General features: G+C 54.8%; 1 protein-coding gene across 1 annotated transcript in view; it reads left to right on the forward strand.

Moving 5' to 3' along the window:
* Positions 1-21,340, forward strand: part of GTF3C1 (general transcription factor IIIC subunit 1) — an 80,241-nt gene that overhangs the window by 42,766 nt on the left and 16,135 nt on the right. The window contains exons 13-27 of the mRNA XM_027528207.1: positions 2,121-2,224; positions 3,425-3,609; positions 5,350-5,580; positions 5,824-5,969; positions 7,328-7,425; positions 7,913-8,009; positions 8,117-8,294; positions 11,558-11,699; positions 12,085-12,220; positions 13,041-13,122; positions 13,252-13,440; positions 15,206-15,360; positions 17,078-17,220; positions 18,819-18,900; positions 21,059-21,171. Coding sequence (XP_027384008.1) covers positions 2,121-2,224; positions 3,425-3,609; positions 5,350-5,580; positions 5,824-5,969; positions 7,328-7,425; positions 7,913-8,009; positions 8,117-8,294; positions 11,558-11,699; positions 12,085-12,220; positions 13,041-13,122; positions 13,252-13,440; positions 15,206-15,360; positions 17,078-17,220; positions 18,819-18,900; positions 21,059-21,171 — 2,081 coding nt within the window. The remainder of the gene's footprint in view (positions 1-2,120; positions 2,225-3,424; positions 3,610-5,349; positions 5,581-5,823; positions 5,970-7,327; positions 7,426-7,912; positions 8,010-8,116; positions 8,295-11,557; positions 11,700-12,084; positions 12,221-13,040; positions 13,123-13,251; positions 13,441-15,205; positions 15,361-17,077; positions 17,221-18,818; positions 18,901-21,058; positions 21,172-21,340) is intronic.

Consider the following 21,340-nt stretch of genomic DNA (forward strand, 5'->3'; position numbering starts at 1 on the left):
TCGATCTCTTCTGTCCCGATCGATCTATTTCCGTAAGATTTAAAGCTTGGAGCCCTACCCAAAGCAGCTGTAGCTCAGCGGCTTTGCACATATTCGAAGGCATAAATTTTTCAGGGTCAGAGTCATTCGAGACACCCGGCTAGGCATGGGGACCAGAGAGAATGGTGCTCCAGGGATGGGCATTTGCAATTCCCTGACCTTTTTTCTGACGACGTTTTAAATCTCTTGCCTTAAGAAAGCTCCACTTTGATGTTTTGTTTTCTGACTAAGCTGGCAAGGTCATTTAGGGTCTCTTTTACTTATCTTATTTTTGAGACCTTCGAAATTTGAGAAACAGCAATCCCAAAAAGTAGCTTCGGAAACTCCATCTCTACCATTCCAGGTTGGCAGCTCTCATCAGTTTTTGTACCTGCTCTGAGCCCTCTTGACCTTGCCCCGTGCCCATCCCCAGCCAGCCTGCCTCTCGTCCCCCTGAGCATGGCCGGAAGTCCTGGGCTGTGACCTCTTTCACTAGGGGACAGTCGCCCAGCCGGTCAGCAGCACCACCTCTGGTTTCTGTTAATCTTCCTGGAGCAGGTCTTTGGAATGTGCAGCCTTCCCAGGGCAGTCGCTGGAGGCAGGGATATCTACCCTGTCTAGGAGTCGAGAGAGTCTGTGTTTATAGAGATATATAGGTATCCACCACGTCCCATGCGCCTATTTGGTGCCATGTCCACCAGGTGGTACCCAAGGGAATGGGCAAGGAGCTGGGGATGGGGAGTGCATGTCCCGGGTAAACGCTGATGATCTGTGCCCAGTACTGGGGGCCTCGTGCCACAGGGTACCAATGTAGTAGCCTGTTTGCCAGCTGGAAAGGGCCACCGTGTTATTGTACATCTGCCTCTAGAATAAGCTTGAGTTTCTCGGTAGCACTTTGGCACCCAGCGCGTGGGCTGCTGGCAGGCGGCTCTTCGCCCTGCTGGAGCCTCGCTGGCTGGGGTCGCTGTGCCCGGCGCCCACCTTTCGCCGTCGCTCCTGCATCTCCTCTGTCCACCGGGGCCTTTGGGAGGTTGGCTGGCCATTTGGCTGTGAAGAGTGGGGAGCCAGGAGTGCTGGGTGTTGGCCCCAGGCTTTCAGATGCTCTTGAAGTGTTGCTTAACTTTTTTTAATCTCACCTGAACCTCACAAAACCACAAAAAAGAGCTGTCAGGGTAGTGCAGGGGTCCCCTTTTCCAAGTGAGGAACAGAAAAGATGGAGCCAAGTGTGGCTTTTTGGGCGGCCGTCTATGGGGTCACACAGAGTTGGACACGACTGAAGAGACTTAGCAGCAGCAGCAGCAGCCCAGATGTGGCCACTGGTTCCCTGTGACCCACCCTCTCTCAGGCCATTTTGGGCAGGAAGCCTGCTGGCCACAGTTCCCTGTTTAGCAGACCTTCCCTTGCCATCTTCTCTCAGAGGAAGCCAGCCCTCCCAGGTCCAGGTCACCATGCCTGCCACCTCCTGTACGGCTGTCACACCCCAACTCTGCTGCTCAGCCCCACCAAGTCATGTCCATCCATCAGCCTAGTTAGGGCTCGAGAAATGATCACCACCTTCCTGTTGAACTTCAGTATCTTGGAAACAGGAGACCAACACAGGCAGCCCTGAATCCTCTGCCCGTGTGTGCAGAGGCACAGCTGGCAGGAGCCCCCGATCGTGCCCAGCGAGGGGAGACTAATGGAAGCTGCCTTCCTCTTCCAGATGGAAGCCCTTGGGAATCCCAGGCACCTGTGGGAGATACTCCGCTTGCAGGAGCGGGGAGTCAGGAGCCGCCCCCCAGCTAGCAGCAGGGACCAGTGGGCCATGACAGCCCAGCTGGGGAACCGCAGGGCAGACTGCTCTGTTTCCAGGCCAGAATTCCTCAGCCGTCAGAGCAGCACGTTAGCAGCGGCAGAGCTTTGTGGCTGGGTGCTTGAGGGATTTGGGTGCCAGAAATGGTAAGGGTAAACTGATCAGCATCTCACTTGGTTCCATCAGTGCCACTTGGAAAGTTAATGGCAGCAGGTATGACCAGGGATCCAGCAGGGAGCCAGGGTGTGGGACTGAGTCTACCCCGGCTCCTCCCTTCTCCTTCAGGAGCCCCCCGCATCCCTCTCTGCAGGTTGACCTGGTGGTGCACCCGTCCATGGACCAGAACGACCCTCTCGTGAGAAGTGCCATCGAGCAGGTTCGCTTCCGGATGTCCAATTCAAGCACAGCCAACAGGCAAGTGGCCGCTTCCGCAGGAGCTCACAGTAAGGCTGCCCCGGCCAGCGTTCCAACCTGACGCCGTTTCCACAAAAGCCCTTTATTCATGCTGTGTGCGATCAGTGAATTCACTGGTCTGGAGTTTATGATTCATGATCCCTTGGTCTCAAAAAGGATCCATTTCGGGATTCTTTTTTCATTATCATTTATTTATTTTTGGCTGCGCTGGGTCTTCGTTGTGACACGTAGGCTTTCCCCAGTTGCAGCAGGCAGGGGCTCCTCTCTGGTTGCCGTGTGTGGACTTCTAGTTGCGGTGGCTTCTATTGTTGGAGAGCACCGGCTCTGGGGCTTTGTTGCCCTGAGGCGTGTGGGATCTTAGTTCCCAGACCCAGAATCAGACCTGTGTCCTCTGCACCGGCAGGCAGATTCTTAACCTCTGAACCACCAGGGAAGTCCCTGGATTCTTTAAGACAAAAAAAAAATCCTAACGTCCCTCATTCTTTTTTAATAGAGTGTGGACAGAGTGCTTCAAATCATAGGCCCTGTGACACGCGACACTTGCCTAGTTTCATCCCAGCTCAGAAGGATTCCAGTTGCCTCTCTGAGGTCTTCTGTCTTTCTGTTCTTAAGCCATCTAATGAACCGAGAGAAAGCTTGTGGGAGAGTGTTCTCGGTTGAGTTTAACTTAGAGGTGTGGCCTGGGTGGGCGCAGGGCTGGATGTGACCAGTTGCCTCTCTGAGGTCTTCTTTCTTTCTGTTCATAAGCCACCTAATGGACTGAGAGAAAGCTTGTGGGAGAATGTTCTCGGTTGAGTTTAAAGTAGAGGTGGGGCCCGAGCAGGCGCAGGGCTGGATGTGACTCGCAGACGCTGGCTTCTGTGGCCAGCCGTGCCTCAGCCATAGGTGCTGTGAATCAGTTGCACAGTTAATTTCGCGTCCCATTCCTGTTTTCTGGCATGGATGAAAGTGTCAGAGGATCCGCACAGTAGGCCGCCTTGCTCGCAAGGTAGTAGCTGCCCCGGAGGTGGGGGTTTACTCTCCAGGTCACCCCCACATGTCCAGTGCCCTGACACAATTTGTCCATTTACGATCACCTGTCTGGCCCCTGTGGGCGGTTGATTTGACTCCGCGGGGCCAAATTCTTAAGGACAGACCCTGTCGTTTCTCAGCCCTTGGTTTTCTCACGTACTGTCTTCACATCTTGCCTGTGACCTTCAGGATGAAAGCGCCCCAGCCTCCAGTGCCTCAAGAGGAAGCCGAAGAGGAAAGTCAAGGAGAAGAGGGCCCAAGTGGATCAGGAGACGCTCAGCCAAGTGCCTCCTCGAAACCAGAAGGTGGACGGGTGAAAAAGACCCATGAGAAAATGGGCGTAACCCAGCTGAAGAACTACCACCCTGTCGTAGGTAAAAGGCCGCTCCTTGTCAGGGTCCAGTTGTGTTTTATTTGATGGGGCTTCCCTGGTGGCTCAGATGGTGAATGAGGTGCAATGTGGGAGACGTTAGGTTCAATTCCTGGGTCAGAAAGAACCCTCAGGGAAGCGAATGGCTGCCCGCTCCAGTGTTCTTGCCTAGAGAATCCCCTGGACAAAGGGGCCTGCCAGGCTACAGTCCACAGGGTCATAAGAGAGTTGGACACGACTTAGTGACTAACACATACACACACACACAAAGCTCCTTCTGTTGAGTATCCTTGAGCCGGATCATTCGGTAAACCACTGAAAATCTCTGCCTCTCCCGACCCTGCAGCCTCTGGGAGTTACAGCCACTGATGAGTATGAGCGTTCATCCAGTTTTCCAGGATGCAGGTCTCCAACAGGGCTGCCTCCCGTCAGCAAGGATATATGGTTGGATGTCGTCACCAACTCAGCGGACAGGAGTCTGAGCAAACTCCGGGAGATGGTGAAGGGCAGGGAAGCCTGGTGGGCTCCAGTCCGTGGGGTTGCAAAGAGTGGGACACGTCCGAGCGACCGAACGACAGCACCTCCCTCACCCCTGCACCAAGCTGCTCTGACGTCAGCTTTGCTGGGCCGTGCACACAGCCTGGCCTTCGTAGTCAGAGCTTCAGTTGCAGTTGTGATCACAGCGTGCACGTTGGTGGAGGGGCCAGCGGTGACAGGGCACAGACCTCAAGCGGAGACGTCCTGGCGGGGACCCCAGCGGCCGGGGATGCCTAGCAGGAGGGACCCCACTTGCTGAGTTCTCCAGACACGTGGGCTCGGCCTTTCCTCTCGAGGCTTCTCAGTTAGAAAGTGCATATGGGGGAGGGGAACTCACACAAGGACGTGCACCCAAGCAGCACACGTGCCTGGCGGGGTGAGAGGCAGCCAAGGGCTCCTCATAGGGTCTAGGCCTGGCGCCGGAGGAGGGGCCCTTGGGCCCCTTGTCCTCCCCGCCACATCTTGTCTCTCACCTGTCTCTTCTGTCTGGGGCAAGTCAGGGGGTACTTGGTGTCAAAGAAATAAGCTCTTTAGAAGAACCTGATTTTGGAGTGTTTAGAAGAACAGCCTTGAGCCTGTCCTGGAGGACCCCTTCCCTGCTCCCCGCGGTTCACCTCCCACTCCCCTGCTTCCTTGCTCTGCCCCGTCCCTTGGGCCTCCTGGCCCTTCCCCAGTATGCTGCGTGTGGATGTGCACTCAGTCGTGTCCAACTCTGTGAACCCATGGACTGTAGCCCACCAGGCTCCTCTGTCCATGGGATTTCCCAGACAAGAATACTGGAGTGGGTTGCCATTTCCTCCTCCAGGGGATTTGACCCAGGGATCGAACCCGCGTCTCTGGAGTCTCCAGCATTGGCAAGTGGGTTCTTTACCAGCAGAGCCACCAGGAAGGAAAGCTAGGCGCGTTGCATTCGCCCTGGGGTGTGTGTGTCTGCATGGCCCACTCCACCAGCTCCAGGCCACCCCCTCAGGCCTCTGCACAAGTATCGCCCTGCTCTCCCTTCCTTGCTGTATCATCTGCATCAGCTGTTTCCATCCAGTGTGCTATCTTAGGTAGTGTGTTGTCTGTCGTCTAGGAAGTAAGTCCCACAAGGACGCAAGCATTTGCTGTCTCCTTGGGACCCAGGGGCCCTCGGTCGTTTTTGAATGAAGTGAACCGAAGGGAGCCTGGGGTTTTCACGTACCACCCTGCTTCCTTCTCGCCCCAGTTCCTGGACTGGGGCGCTCTCTAGGGTTTCTGCCCAAAATGCCTCGCCTGCGGGTGATCCACATGTTTCTGTGGTACCTGATCTACGGGCACCCTACCACGGTGGAGGAGCTGAGCTTCTCGGAAAGGAAGGCAGGAGTCCCGTCCTCCTCCAGGAGCGACCTGGAGGCCTCCTTCGATGCCGCACCCAAGGACACCTGGGAGGGCGAAGTGGAGCTCGCCACGGAGACCGGTGAGACGCCCTGGGCCAGGACGCCACAGCAGGGTCCAGCGGGGAGCCGGGGCGACGCCTCGTCCTTATAATCTGAACTGCCCCAATCACTATACAGACATCACCCAGCCTTCCTGAGCCTCTGGGCCTCCTGCCCGATGGGGAGGGTTTTGCCCAAGTTTGTGGTGAGAGGGAAGCAGGACCAGGGAGGAGAGAGCAGCACCGAGACCGGGAGTCTGGGGAGTGACCCCTGTCTTCTCCTAGTGTTCGTGGACGAAGCCTCGTGGAAGCGCTATGTCCCCCCCATCCCAGTCCACAAGGACTTCGGCTTCGGCTGGGCCCTGGTCAGCGACCTGCTTCTGTGCCTGCCCCTGTCCATCTTCACCCAGGTCGTGCAAGTCAGCTACAAGGTACGGCGACTCCCAGGCCGCTGCAGGGGCTGGTGTCGAGGTTCCATCCACACCGGGGACCTGCGCTCAGCTGTAGCTGGCTGGGTGACGGGTGGCTGGCCAGATAGACAGATGGATTAAATAGGCAGGCAAGCAGGCAGGGTAGGTTGTGGGGGTTGAATGGACGGTGGGTCAAGGGAAATATTTCAAAGACTTGTTCCTTCTAGATAAGTTAATAGACAGTTATGGTGGAGCAATAAAATGTTTTTACAAATTCAGTAAATACAGAAAAAAGGAGAGAACGGAAATTACCATAGAAATGCCATAACTGTATCACTCAGAGACATCGCTGCTCGTGTTACCTGTGTTTTCATCTAGTCTTTTTTTCCTATGCCGTGTGTGTATGAACATGAATGTGTGTATATATGAGAGCTTCCTTTCTTAAAAAAATACTGAGTTGAGATCATACTGTGTTTATTCTTTTATCATCTGTTCTTACCACTGAACAATGTATTGTGTTTTCCACACCATTGTTTTAACTTGATACTAAGTAAATTCATAGTATTTCTTTTTTAAAAAAATTAATTTATTTTAATTGAAGGCTAATTACTTTACAGTATTGTACTGGGTTTTGCCATACATTGACATGAATCAGCCACGGGTGTACATGTGTTCCCCTGTCCCAAAACCCCCTCCCACCTCCCTCCATGGTATTCCTTTTATGCACATACCCTAGTTTATTTAACCAGTACTGTATTTTCGGGTGTTTAAGTTCCAGTTTCTTGGTGTTGTAAGTGACACGATGATTAATACCTTTTAGTAGCTGTATTTGTGGGTAGCTCCTAAAATTTTTTCTCTAAGGGTAAGGATAGAAGCAGAATCAATGGCTTTAAAGGCAATAAGCATCCTTTATCTTTAAAAAAAAAAAAATTATTTGGCTGCTCAGGGTCTTAGTTGTGACACGTGGGATCTAGTTCCCTGACCAGGACTCGAACCTGGGCCCCCTGCATTGGGAGCACTGAGTCTTAACTACTGGACCACCAGGGAAGTCCCCTCTTTCTTTCTTTTAAATATAAATAAATATATTCGTCTCCCAGTGCTCCCCCAGGAATGTTGTAGCACATTGTATGCCCACCAGCAGTGAGTGAGGCCACGTGTTCGGTCCCCAGCAGTGTGGCAGAAGGGTGGGAGGGGAGGGGTGTCAGGGCTGAGAGAGCGATGTGGGAGGTGGTGGGGAGTAGGAGGATCCAGGTCCCCATGGGGCAGATGACCCAGCTCAGTGAGACCTCAGCCCAGAACGTAATGCTGAGTGTTTTTTCACGGCTCTTGGAACTTGCCCTGGCCTCCAGGGTGAGCTGAGCACTGAAAATCCCTCTTAGGTGGACCACCTCGAGGAGTTTCTGAACGACCCCCTGAAGAAGCACACGCTGATCCGCTTTCTCCCCAGGTCCATCCGGCAGCAGCTTCTGTACAAGAGGTGAGGTCCCTGCGGTCACTCGGGGCAGCTGAGGCTCCCGGCAGGCCCCTCCGAATTAGGCTTCTGAGTAACGGTTGACCCAGAAAAGGAAAGGTTTCTGCTTTTTCCAGGTTGTAGAGACCCCAGGTCATTAATTCAGCCACTCTGTGACCTACGTAAAGCACAGAGGCAATTGCAGTGTGGGCCGGGACATTTTAGCCCTTGATTGCAAGGTTCTTTTAAAAGTAAAATCTGCTGATAAAGACTGCAGATCATGAAGTGGGTTTTCCTGTTGTTACTTTTGATCTCAAGCCCCCCTATGTAGAAGCAGTGCCCCACTTCCCTGGGTGGTGATGGGCTAGGGGTCCTGGGTCTCAGCTCAGTGCAGGCCCAAAGCCCGCCCTCGAGGTCCCACAGGTAGAAGAGGGGAGAAGCAGCGAGTCCCATCCCTCACTCCCATCTGACCCCCTGATAACGACTGAGCGCCCGCCACCCCCTCTGCCTACAGACGTTTCATTTTCTCGGTGGTGGAGAACCTTCAGAGGCTCTGCTTCATGGGGCTGCTCCAGTTCGGCCCCACAGAGAAGTTCCAGGATAAAGATCAGGTAAACGGCCTTCACACGCGGTCGAAGGTGGTTGGTCCTGAGCGTTTCCAGACTCTACCCGACTCTGAGGTCGCGCTTCCCCTCACCGTCCGCTGTCTCCCTCGTAGGTCTTCGTCTACTTGAAGAAGAACGTGGGCGTCGTGGACACCACCACCTGTGACCCCCATTACAACGTGGCCCGCAGCAGCCGGCCCTTCGAGAGGCGCTCATACGTCCTGAACTCAGTGCAGGACGTGGAGAACTACTGGTTCGATCTGCAGTGCGTCTGCCTCAACACCCCACTAGGTACCAGCCGCCTTTACGGGACTCCCTGTGTTCCCTCCTTTCTGTGGGGTTAGAGCTGGAGAGAAACCGCCTGCTGGTTTTCAGACTGTCCCCCGAGGCCTGGAGTATCCTGGAAGCTCTCTTAGAAAGGAATGTGATGGATCTTACCTGGGAGGGCCCCCAGCCCCCACCCCACTGAGTGGACAGCTCCACTTCTGTCTTCATTCACTGGGCGCGTTGAGTAGGTATTTACTGAACACCTTGTGTGCGCTTTCCCGTACGCACATCACACAGCAGCAGGCCTTGTGCTCTCTTGGGGAAGACACACAGCACAGAGATTCAGAGCGCGTTAAGTGCTGGGGAGGAAACGCACCGGATGTCGGATCGAGGGTATTTTCCTAGGCTGGTCAGGAAGCAGCCTTTCTGAGCAGGAGAGTTTGAGCTGAGTTCTAAAGGATGAGGCTGAGCCAGCATGACCAGAGCTAAGAAGCAGAATCGGCCAGCGTATGTGGAGGGAGACTGACCACTGGGATGGAGAAGCAAGCAGGAGTCAGACTCGGGGGCCTTGTAGGACACTTGCAGGAGAACTTGCAAACTTCCAAACTTGCCTGAGACTTTGGCTTTATTCTCGGAGCAGCGAGAATCCATTGGTGGTTGTAAGTCAAGATCTCATGTCTTTCAAAGCTGCCCTGGCTGCTGTGTGGGCCATAGACTGAGAGGCACCAGAGCAGGGGCAGGGAGGCCAGCTGGAGACTGTGACTCGGGTCCTCTGGTGACAGTGAAGGACAGAGGGCAGGTGGGAGGTCTGGAGGAGGAACTGACCGGACTGCCCATTGCTTGGGTGGCTCGGGCTTTGTGTTAGCCGTTGGCTTGCGTCATCTTCTCCAAGCCGCCCCTACTTCAAGCATTCTCTCTCCGAGAAAGCCTTTCCAGCATCTTTGCTGTCATCTGATGTCAGTCTGGGAATCCCTTGAGTACAGGAGATTTGGCGTTCATCCCCAGCGTGTCTCAAAGTGCCCGATACACAGGCGACCTCCTGAACATGTTTATAAGAATGAATGGAGGGTTTGTAGAAGGCGATAGAACCACCATTCTGGTGCTCTTTCCTCTAAGCCAGTTTTCCTCGGGTCCTGTCTTGCCACTTCTCCCAGGAGAAGGATGCTGCATTCCGTTTGCACCTGGGAGAGGACTTCTGTCTTCCTCCTGTCACAGCGCCTGAAGATCAAGGTTACGCTTTGATTTTTGCAAAGCAGGAGCCACATGTGTATTGTGCTGATGTGTGCTCAGTCGTGTCAGACTCTTTGCAACCGCATGGACTGTAGCCTGCCAGGCTCTGCTGTCCATGGGATTTGACAGGCAAGAATACTGGAGTGGGTTACCGTTTCCTTCTCTAGGGGATCTTCCTGACTAAGGGATTGAACTTGAGCCTCCCTGAGCTACCAGGAAAGCCTGTGATTTGGGTAGAACTGTTTAATGCTAAGAGGCTAACGAGCATTTGTATAGATCATTTAATGGGTCCAGACAAATGTTAGAAACAGTGTGTTTTGTAGGCTCCTCTGGCAGCAGCAATGAGCGAGGCTTTTAGCATTGCAGATTTTAAAGTGCCCTAATTCCCCTGCATTTTATACTAGATAAAAATTTGCGAACCAGTATGTTATTTGCACCAAAGTCTTTCAGGCTTGACAACGGGTGAATTTCTATCCCTTTTTGTGTTCTTGAGCTGAAATATGGGAGGCTTATTGAGTTTGATAATCAGACATTGACTGTCCCTTCAATCAGCAAACATCTGCGGGGGCCGAGGGGGTTCTGCCCCACAGACCAAGGGGAAGCATCATATAATAAGATGTGGGCATCCTCCAGGGTGGGACTCACAGAGCGTGAGTGCACCGGCAGCTCTGGGGAAGCGTGCTGAAATGCGGGTTATTGGGTGCCGTCCAGGGACTTGGGCTCAGCAGTCCTGGGGGTGGCCTAAGGCTGCGTCCCCAACACGCAGCTTGGCGGTGCTAGGTGAGGCATCGCCTGAGGTCCTCTTAGGTTCGCAGTCCATTCAGTTACACGACCCTGGGTGAGCTCTTTGGAGCCTCCTGAGCCTCAGTTTCTTCATTTCTAATCCGGGAACACCACCGCCGCCGCCCCCTCGTGGAGCTGAGGGGAAGCTTGAACCAGACGTTTCACGTGAAGCTCTGGCTGAGAGGTGCATGGCACGGGCTCTGCCTGTTGCCCCTTGCCACCAGTCAGGCTGAAGTCTCCAGCTGACCATGTTGCAGGAGGCTCTTTGATAGTCTGCAGATTATCATAACCTTCCCTGGCCTGACTCAAGCAATTCTTTTAATTAATTAATTGGTTATTTATGGCTGTGCTGGATCTTCATTGCTATGCACGGGCTTTCTCTAGTTGTGGAGACTGGACTTCTCATTGCAGTGGCTTCTCTTATTGCGGAGCACGGGCTCTAGGGCGCAGGCTCAGCAGTTGTGACACGCAGGCTTAGTTGTCCCGCGGCACGTGGGATCTTCCTGGACCAGGGATCAAACCCAGGTCCCCTGCATTGGCAGGCGGATTCTTAACCACTGGACCACCAGGGAAGCCCCTCAAGCAAAGGTTTTAATCATGTTTCACATTTCTTTTCAAGAAGTGCAGTTTGCTTACTTTCTCCTCTCAGCAAATGCATCTCTGCAGAGGGCACTCAGGGATCCTGGTGAAGAGACAGCGCACGTACCCCAGAGCTGTGTGGTCGTGTCTGTTGTTGTTCAGACGCTCAGTCGTGTCCCACACTTTGCGACCCCAGGGGCTGTAGCCCGCCAGGCTCCTCTGTCCATGGGATTCTTCAGGCCAAGGATACTTTACTGGAGTAGGTTAACATTTCCTCCTCCAGGGTATCTTCCCAACCCAGGGATCGAGCTTGTGTTTCCTGCATCGACAGGCAGGTTCTTTACCACTGAGCCCCTGGGTAAGCCCGGGCCTGTGGCATGCGGCTCCCTGCGGCCTCCACCAGGAAGAAAGAAGGCCTGGGGTTTCTCTGGTCGCCTGCTCGCCTTCCCGCCTTTATAGAATCCAGGCTGTGCAGTCTCTTCTCAGGTTCACCCACCAGCCTTACTAACTAACTCTTCCTCCTGCTCCCCCGCAACATGATGATGTAAGATGTTTGGTGCAAAGAGGTCCACCGGTTTCAGCCCCTCTTCCCTGGTGGGGATCCTAGTCCCAGAAAGGGAATTCACTCCTCTTGCCACCCAGCAGCAGACATTGGCAGAAAGGTGTCTTCAGCGGGGCTCGTGTCTCTTTCCTAGGCGTAGTGCGCTGCCCACGCGCCCGGAAGAGCAGCGGCCCAGACCAGGGCAGCGATGAGGAGGGCAGAATGCAGAAGGAGCAGGAGAACGCCATGGACAAGTACACGCTGGAGCGCAAGTGTGCCATGATGGAGTACACCATGTGCGTCCCGCCCGTCCCCGAGTGCACAGCCGCAGGGGGTCTCGTCCTGCAGGCTGTGGGCCGCCCCCCCGCAGTCAGGCTCCCTGTCGGACCTGGAGGCCTGAGTCCCTGCTGCGGGGCTGCGGGTTGGTGGCCATGGCTCACTCTGGCCCCAGCCATGAGGCAGTTAGCCTCCCCATTGTCAAAAACTAAAAAGAACCAGTTGCCGAAGTTCAAAAACTGGGATTTTTACATAAAAATCTGGATTTTTGACAAATTCTTTACTGCTACCTGTCAGATGTCTTTGTGGGAAGGTAGCAGTTGCAGTACATGCCCCCACCCACTCCATGGGCTCTCTTCCCAGTTCCCAAGGAGGCTCGGTGTCTGTTTATTTCCCAACTCCCAGGGGCAGCCGCGAGGTCGTGGATGAAGGCATCATCCCCGGAGACGGCCTGGGAGCCGCGGGGCTCGACTCCAGCTTCTACGCACACCTGAAGCGCAATTGGATCTGGACCAGCTATATCATGGACAAGGCCAAAAAGGTGGGCGTCCGTCCTGGGACCATCTCACCCAGCCCCGGCCATCACTGCTCACTGCCTCTCCCTTCCCTGGCTCAGGGCGTCCGTCCTGGGACCATCTCACCCAGCCCCGGCCATCACTGCTCACTGCCTCTCCCTTCCCTGGCTCACAGATTTTGTTTTTAAGATTTACTTACTCTGTTTCTGTTTTTGGCTGCCCTGGGTCTTGATTGCTGTGTGTGGGCTTTCTCTGGTTGTGGCGAGAGGGGGCTGGTCTTCATTGCAGTGCTCAGGCTTCTCATTACGGTGGCTTCTTTCTGTTGTGGAGCGCAGGCTCCAGGGTGCTCGGGCTTCTGTAGTTGGGGCGCACAGGCTTAGTTGACCCGCGGCATGTGGGATCTTCTAGACCATTGAACCCGTGTCCCCTGCATTGGCCGGTGGGTTGTTAACCACTAAACCACCAGGAAAGTCCCAGCTCACAGTTTTTGAATTGGCCAAACCAAAATTGACCAGAGACACGAGTAATTGCATCCGTAAGTACTGAAGGTACAGCAGGACTTTGTAAATATCTACCTGACTTTCTTTTTTCTTTCCCCCCATGGATGCTAATTTATTCTTCGATCAGTACAAGTATTCCTTTTAAAAAGAAAGAAAGGAAAGTCTAAGCGGTCCCACGAGATGGGGTGTGTGTGCCAGGTCCCACGAGACGGGGTGTGTGTGCCACAGGAAGGTGGCGGTCCCTGCGCCGCCTCGTCATCAGGGACTCAACACTCAGCGCTGCGGCTGCACTGGGTTCCTGGGGGCCCAGTGAAGCTCACACTTCAGTGCCATCCTTGTCTTTCAGGAGACCACCACGTCGGAGAACGGGCTCACGATGAGGCTGCAGACGTTTCTGTCCAAGCGCCCGATGCCTCTTGGGGCCGGAGGTACATGGGCCGGGAGCTCAGCAGAGACAGACACGGGGCCAGCTTGGGCCGGTGGGACCCCTGCGCCGCGCCGTGTTCCAGCCTTTGCGGGGGCCTTCTGCAATGCCGGGCTCCTTTGCTTGTTTCCAGGCAACGGCAGGTTGACGGTCTGGGGAGACGCTCGAGCTGGATCGGGGTTGTGTGCCGACAGAGATGAGCACGTCGAGGTGGAGCGAGAGCCCACGCTGGAGCGGAACCAGAAAGTGAAGGGTGGGAAAAGCCAGAAGCGCAAACGGCTGAAGAAGGACCCAGGGAAGAAGATCAAGAGGAAGAAGAAAGGTTTGGCCATGATTGTTTGTGTTTGTGGGGCTCGCCTTTGCCCGGTCCAGCCAGGGACGGGCAGCAGCCTCCCTGTAGCCCGGCCTGAGTGCTGCCCTCAGACTCCGGTTCCCCGCTCCGCTTGCAGCGCTAACTGTGTGGTTGTGTTTTGTTTTCCAAGCCCAGCCTGTTGGCCGAGAGGGCCTTGAACTTTCTATACATCCCCCCCTGCTTTCTCAGTCTATATACGGTAGTATATAGAGCCATTTCAGTTAGTGACTCCTTCTGTTCACATTTTTAATTTCATCTCAACTGGGAAAAAAAAACCTTTGCAAAAATCCTTAGCCAAGGCCTTATCACAGCCGGTTCAAATCCTATTATTCTCTTGGTTCACCTTTTAACATCAGCATTTGTACTCAGGACAAAGTTTCAAGTTGTGTTTTTAAATCAGAGGGAGCGCGGGAGTCATTTAAGCCTGCGGGATCTCTCTGGATCTTGTGAACCCCTTGTGCACGGCACCTGTTCGATTCCCATTTTGAATTCTTCATTCGGGCATCATTCACAGTGAAGGAGGGCAGCAAGGAGACCAGTGTCCTGGTTTTTAGTCACTTCTTTGTCATTTCAGTGGACCATGCGTTTTAACAATGATCTGATAGCTTTAGCTGTTTCAGCTGAGAGCAGAATGCTTTAACAGGAACCCATTTTTAGTGATTTACTCAGCTGGTGCTCATAACAAATAGCTTCGCATCAGCTGAAACGGCCCCCTCCGTTTAGCCTGTCCAGATACGTGTAAGATCAGATTGGCTCGAAAAGACCTGAATTCACTGCAAAGCAAAATCCAATGGTGGTGTTGCTTTGAATGCAAATGATCTTGCCCACTTTTCTCCTGCTCTCATTTGAAATATGCTCACTAAGCAAACAGTCTTTTAGAATTGGCGGTAGCATATGGCATCTGCCTTTGGAACTCCTGCCAGTGTTTCCCAGCAGGGAGGGGAGCGGAGGGTGGAGTCTGGGGAAACCCAGTGGTTTTAGAGCTCAGGGTTCCCATCCTAACTGCCGCTTCCTAGGATTTTTGACTTCAGGCAAGGTGCTGGGTCTCTGTGCATTTCAGATTCCTCACCTGCCAAATGGGGATAATAGTTGTATCCTTCTCCTAGCATGGTTGCCAAGTATTATTATTGTAAGTGAATATATGTAAAAAGCTTAAGCCAGTGTTTGGCACCCAGCAAATATTGCATAATGTTTGTGCTTGATATTACTTAGGTAACAGTTCCTTTGCACCAGGCACTGCTCTAGGTGCTTTTAAGGCGTCTGGGTCAGTCCTGAAGTTACTTAGCCCTGGACAGTGGGCCTTGTTGTCACCCTGCTGCACCAGAGTGTACACAGCATCTCTGAGGTCGCAGAGCAGGGAATGGTGGGGTCCCACTTATCTGGAGAGCACGCCCTGAGCAGGTTCCTTCAGAGGGCTTCTGAGGGAGGCGAGGCACCTTCAGAGGGCTCAGTGCCTCCGAGGGAAAGATTGGAGGCAGGCAGATAACCGGCTGCATCAGGCTGCCCAGCCTGTCACCATGAAATCTGACCAAACAGAAATGATGAAAGGGGTTAAAAAAAATCTGTCCCGTTGGGCTGAGTCTTTTGTGGCTAGTTGACATGACTCCCCACTTGATGAGATGCTGATAACTGACACCTTGATCCAGGCCCACCCACTGGGTAGGGACCCTTCTGCTTTCTGGAATAACAGCTCTCAAACAGTTGTTCAAAACCCCCTGTGCTATCCCCGCCTTAGAAGAGCTCCCGGAAGACAAGAACAAAAGGCGTTACCATGACGAGGCGGACCAGAGCGCCCTGCAGAGGATGACACGGCTGCGGGTCACCTGGTCACTGCAGGAGGACGGGCTGCTCATGCTCTGCCGGATCGCCAGCAACGTCCTCAACACCAAGGTGCGCCCCCTCATCCCGCTCGCCTCTCCACCCCACCCCAGCTTCCAGCCCTCTGACTGTGAGTCCCTCTCGTCTGGGAGGCTCTTTCTCTTCTGACCCACACAGGGAGGAGCATGGCCCTGGGACCACTCATCGCATCTACTCCACTCGGCCCGTGGGAGAAGCATCTCCCAGAATCTTCCCAGTGAACCCCACACTCACTTTTGCACCTCTCTTTCCAGCCTTCAGCTCACGCATCTGTGTCTTTGCCTGGCTGCACACCACACAGCTCGGGCTTCCCTGGTGGCTCAGATGATAAACAACCCGCCTACCAGTGCAGGAGACGCGGGTTTGATCTCTGGGTTGGGAAGATCCCCTGGAGAAGGAAACGGCAACCCACTCCAGTATTCTTCCCTAGGAAATCCCATGGACGGAAGAGCCTGGCGGGCTACAGTCCATGGGGTTGCAGAGTCGGACGTGACTTAGTAAACAGCAACAACAAGCAGCGTCACACAGCTGAGAGCTGCACTCGCTGTCTCTTCACCGGGATTCTGTCCCTTGCCTGCTCCCCGCCTCCCATCCTCATCTGCCTGGAATAGTCCTGTTTATCTTTCATTTACTGCTTATCATCTCTGGAAAGGCACCATTGATCTGCTGAAAGGAAGTGGTTACTGCGCCCTCGCTCCACCCCTTGGCCGCACACATGTCATGCTGCTCCTCTGGCTTCTGGTCCCTCTTGGCCCGCTGGAGTGGCTGCTTCTAGAGGCAGCGAGGCTTCTTACTTGTTTGTGTAGCTATGGCCCCAGGCTCATGCCTGGGTTCATGCCCCACCTTCCAGCCACACCAAGGCCAGTGTCCCATCAGGCTGGTCCATAGAAGCCCCAGGAGTGTGGGCTCCGCCAGCCTCCCGTCCAGGGCCCTGGCAGGTAGTAACACCACCAGGCAGAGCGGGTGAGGCAGCTTCACAGCATAGTCAGTATTTCCTGTCCTTCTGCCATACTGGCCAAAGACACCCACCCAGAGGCCGTGTGTTGCTCTCTGCCTTTAATTTAAGCTCATTAAACCCCTTTGCTTGATCATTTTCTTACCTCTTTGTGCGTTCCTAAATTGCATCCCGGCCCCTTCTGCCAGGAGGAACCTGATGGCGTGTTGCTGTCCCTCATGTCTGGCCCTTGTCTCTTCATGGTGATGATGGGAGAGGCCTACATGGAGCCTCCACTCACTCACTTCAGCTCACACCAGACTCCCCGGCCCCCTCATGCTCAGGCACTAAGAAAAAAACCTTGTCATCATGCCCCTTCTTCGCCTGGGCTCTGCCTTCCTGCCCGTGTTTCCTGAGAGGGGCCCTGAGCCCGGGACTCTGCGCGTTCTGTTTCCATCAGTGTGACCACAGGCACCACACACAGCATTTCTGAGCACAACCCTCCACAAACCATGTCACAGACCTCCTGAGCTCCCCTAACATTGCCTTCCACTCAGTACTACCCAGCACCCTCCAGGCACCTCTGTTAGTCACCCAGAGACGCTTCCCACTGGATGTTAAGTGTTTGTCTTACTCCTTTCTTCCCAGCCCCCACTTGGCGCCAGGCCCGTGGTCAGTACCCAGTAACTATGGCCGAGTTTTGTGTGTCTGCTGAGGGAAGAGGCTGCACAGGCCGACTCCCCTCCCTCACACTAGTGGCCCGTGCCGTGGGCTCCGGGGCCACTGACCTTCCATCTCGGCTTGTGTCTGATCCAGGTGAAGGGCCCGTTCGTCCCCTGGCAGGTCGTGCGGGACATCCTGCACTCGACCTTGGAAGAGTCTCTGGATAAAACCTCCCTGTCGGTCGGACGAAGAGCTCGCTACATAATCAAAAACCCACAAGCCTATCTGAACTACAAGTAAGCCGCCTTTGAACTTCCGGAACTCCCCGTCGAGGGTGTCCCCAGGCTTCTCGTTTGTTCTTTCCTCTTTTTTTCATCCCATCTGCTTAGGAGTTGGCTGTAGAATCCAGGTGGATAAAGTCTGAGTCTTCCAGGAGCACGTCAGATGTGTTTTGGAGGCTGTTAGTGAGGTGGCCCTTGATCCGGGGCGCCGGGTGTGATTCCGGGCACTCGCACACGTAAGGTGTTGTTTAGACTTCAGGATGCCTTGTGAAGCCAGAGATGTTCTCCGGTTGCAGCCAGCAGGAGGGTGGGGCCAGGAGGGGACCCAAGCAGGGTTGGGAGAAACCGCTCCCACCAGCTGATGCCCGTGCCATGGGTCAGTGAGAGAGCTCGGCTCCAGGTTGATCCCAAGCCCTGGGCTGCGTGCAGGCAGCCAGCTTGGAGGGAAGGCACCCAGCCCTGACCATGGAGGAGATTCAGCTCTTCTGGGCTTCTGGGTCTCAGCGCTGCTGACACATGGGGCCGGATCATTTGTGTGGGGCATCCTATGCTCTGTGGGATGTTTAACAGCATCCGTGTCTCCGTCCACTAGGCACCAGTAGCAACCCCCCCTCCCCAGCTGTGACGGCAAAAAGTGTCTTCACACATCTCCCACGGGGCCCAGATCGCTCCTGGTGAGAACCACTGGGTTAGACACCAGGGGGCCTTCCTGTGTGAAGCCACTTGCCCAGTGTGTGGAATGCTCTTAAAATGTTCTATCAGAAAAGGCTATGATCCCCTGGTCCAAAGTCCTCTTTTTCTCAAAGTGGAAACAGGCGCATAGAGAGGATGGTGCTTGCTGGGTGATGGAGAGCTGCAGTGAGCGAGGTCTGGACTTGGGCTCCCCGGCCCCCGCCTGACGCTCTTCCTCTCGTCCTGCAGCGGCCAGGGCAGGGGACGAGAGGGCTTGCAGGGCTTGGAGGCCTGAGTCTCCGTTCTCACCGCAGTTCAGAGTCGTGGGGCCTGGGACGGGGCGCTTACCCCGTCAGAGGCTGTTTCCCCATCTGTGAGCAGGGCTCCACCTGACCCTTGGCCTCTGTGTGACCTCGGGGGCAGGGGGTCCCTACAGCTCACCAAGCCGTGAAATGGAATGACAGCCTCTTCCTTGCAAGCTCCTTGTGAGGGTCAGAAGTGCCCGGCCCCCAGGAGCTCAGCACACACTGGCTGTCTTCCCTCTGTTTCCTGGTGGGCGGTCAGGCTGTCCTGTCACCATAGAGATGTGAAGAAGGATGTGGTGGACAAGGGTGATGGAGGAGCCCGGAGCTCTTAATACCAACCCCTGGGGCCTGTTTTTAAGTTTATGATACGCTTCCACGTAGATCTTTCCCAGAGTCCTGGCCAAACCCCTGTGAGGGGCAGGAGGGTGGGAGCTTGGAGAGGCCGAGGTGTAAAGTGTATGCAGTAACAGGCTGACCCCAAATCCTTCATTTCTGAAAGCTGCGATCACCCAGCAGGCACACAAGCCAGTCACACTTCGTGATTAGCTGACGCCAGCAGCGTTAGAAATCTTCGGTGGTTCTGAACGTGGGCATGGTTGCAGTGCCCAGGCTTCCCTGTGGTCCATTTTCCTGCAGGGTCTGCCTCGCCGAGGTGTACCAGGATAAGGCGCTTGTTGGGGAGTTCCTGAGTCGGAAAGGTGACTACGGAAACCCAAAGGTGGGTGCCGTGCGGTGGCTGGGCACAGCCTGCCCTAAGGAAAGGGTTTCTAGGTTTCCAGACACAGAGGTCTGGTCCTCTGGGTCCCTCTGCCGGCCGTCCAGACCTGGGCTTTTCCCGCGCTCATCTGGGAAATTGACTTGTCAGGTTTTTGGCTGTGAACCTCTCTTGATCTGGCATCCAGCATCAGTTTTTTAAAGACAATTAGAATTTGGCTTGCCTCTTGGCAACGCTGCTGTGCCTTGGGTCTATTTTGTTAAGAAAGTAGGGCAGCTCTTCAGAAATTACAAACATTTAGACATCTGGAAAGCTCACGGATAGGCGATGAGTTTTCTTTCTGAGTTTTCTGTGGGCAGGGCTGGGACAGGGACTGACCAGGAAGGAAGCTTATGTTTCCAGACCCAGACTCCTCTGCCATGTGGCTCACAGTCTGCTTACCCCTGATTTGTTGAGCCAGCACTGGACTCCGCTGTGTGTGTGTCCAGCCTTGGTGCCAGCCGAGGCCAGTGAGTCAGGCAGAGAGGTGGACATCGCAGAACAGTGTAGCCACCCCACAGGAGAGCACAGGGTGCTGAGGTCACAGAGGGAGAATTAGGAGTGCTTCTGATGCAACCTAGACAGCATATTAAAAAGCAGAGACATTACTTTGTCAACAAAGGTCTATCTAGTCAAGGCTATGGTTTTTCCAGTAGTCATGTATGGATGTGAGAGTTGGACTATAAAGAAAGCTGAGCGCAGAAGAATTGATGCTTTTGAACTGTGGTGTTGAAGAAGACTCTTGAGAGTCCCTTGGACTACAAGGAGATCCAACCAGTCCATCCTAAAGGAGATCAGTTCTGTGTGTTCATTGGAAGGACTAATGTTGAAGTTGAAACTCCAATACTTTGGCCACCTGATGCGAAGAGCTGACTCATTTGAAAAGACCCTGATGCTGGGAAAGATTGAGGGCAGGAGGAGAAGGGGATGACAGAGGATGAGATGGTTGGGTGGCATCTGTGACTCAGTGGACACGAGTCTGGGTAAACTCCGGGAGTCGGTGATGGACAGGGAGGCCTGGCGTGCTGTGGTTCATGGGGTCGCAGAGGGTCGGACTTGACTGAGCGACTGAACTGACTGATGCAAGTGACAGAGGAAAACCTAACACTGTGCTAAGCAGCCCGGAAGTCGGCTGTCCCTCACGGGGCAGCAGAGCAGAAACGTCGTCAGGGTCCCGGGTTCATTCTGTCACTCATTCCCCATCCCCGGGGGTCAGCTTTCCGTCTTCATGCTGGTCACCTCATGGCTGACATCTCACAACAGAATCCCAAGGCAGGAAGAAGTGGGGAGAGGGCCCTTGTGTCAAGGGAGGAGGGGACAGCCGTTTCCAGAAGATCTGTCCTGACTCGCCCCCAAGGCTGGGCAGGCTGCCTGCCCACACCACGCTGGGGCTGGCTCCACCGCTAGGGAAGAATGGGATGAAGGAAGTAGGCGACCGTCTGTTATCACACAGGGCCCTTCAGATGTGTCACCACTGAGCCCAGACCGTAGAGACGAGGGACCAGCCAAGGAAAGGCAGACAAGGAAGAGGGGCGAGGCGCCCCGTGGGAGGGCCTCAGCGAGAGGCATCAGGAAAGAGCGTGACCCTGTCCTATAGCCCTGGCACCGGCTGGCAGGGTGACAGGGTGGGTTTGCCGGCCACACCGTGGAGGAGGAGTTGGAGGCACGAGCCTGGGGTGGCGAGGCAGTGAGGGGCCACGCTATGATCCAGGTCTGGTCTTGGGCGGACATGGGTGGGTACAGAGGAGGAGGGGCTGGCTTGGGGCTCACAGCTGAGTGTGGGGGTGGAGGCCGACGTGCACAGGTGAGGCACAGAGGAGGGAGGGAGGTGGTGAGGGGACACAGGCTGCTGATTGGAGGGACTCCCTGGGATGTGTTCAGGGCTTGGGGACAAGCGCTGTCGGTGCAGGTGTAAGGCTCGCCGGCTCCAGAGTGGTGAGCACCCGGCACCTTCCCAGTGGTCTTGGGGGCTGGGAGAGGGCACAGGAGACAGCGTTTCTGTCTGGGTTTCTGGGGGCACGCTGCTCTGGGCATTTGCTCCAGGATTTTCCTCATTGTGTGTTAGTGAAACCTCCCTTCAAGGAGAGAAAGGGCTTAAGGTCTCGTTCTCTCACGTCAACAGGTTTGTGCCAGCGAGTTTAAAGAATTTGTGGCAAAGCTTAGAGAGAAGTTCAGTTCAGCCCTAAAGAATCCAAACCTTGAAATCCCAGACACGCTCGAGGAGCTGTTTGCCAGGTAAGGCTCCTCCAGGAAGGTTCTGTGTGGTCTTGGGGCAAGAGGGTGCGTCACCAGCAACAGGCGCATCCCCCACCAGCCGTTCACCTGACCCGGCAGCGAGCCCTGTGCTCCTCTGACTCTGCACCTCTCGTCTCCTCTCCGGGGGGCTTGAAACTGGGGAGACGCC

Source organism: Bos indicus x Bos taurus, chromosome 25 (assembly GCF_003369695.1).
Source record: "Bos indicus x Bos taurus breed Angus x Brahman F1 hybrid chromosome 25, Bos_hybrid_MaternalHap_v2.0, whole genome shotgun sequence".
Taxonomy (NCBI): domain Eukaryota; kingdom Metazoa; phylum Chordata; class Mammalia; order Artiodactyla; family Bovidae; genus Bos; species Bos indicus x Bos taurus.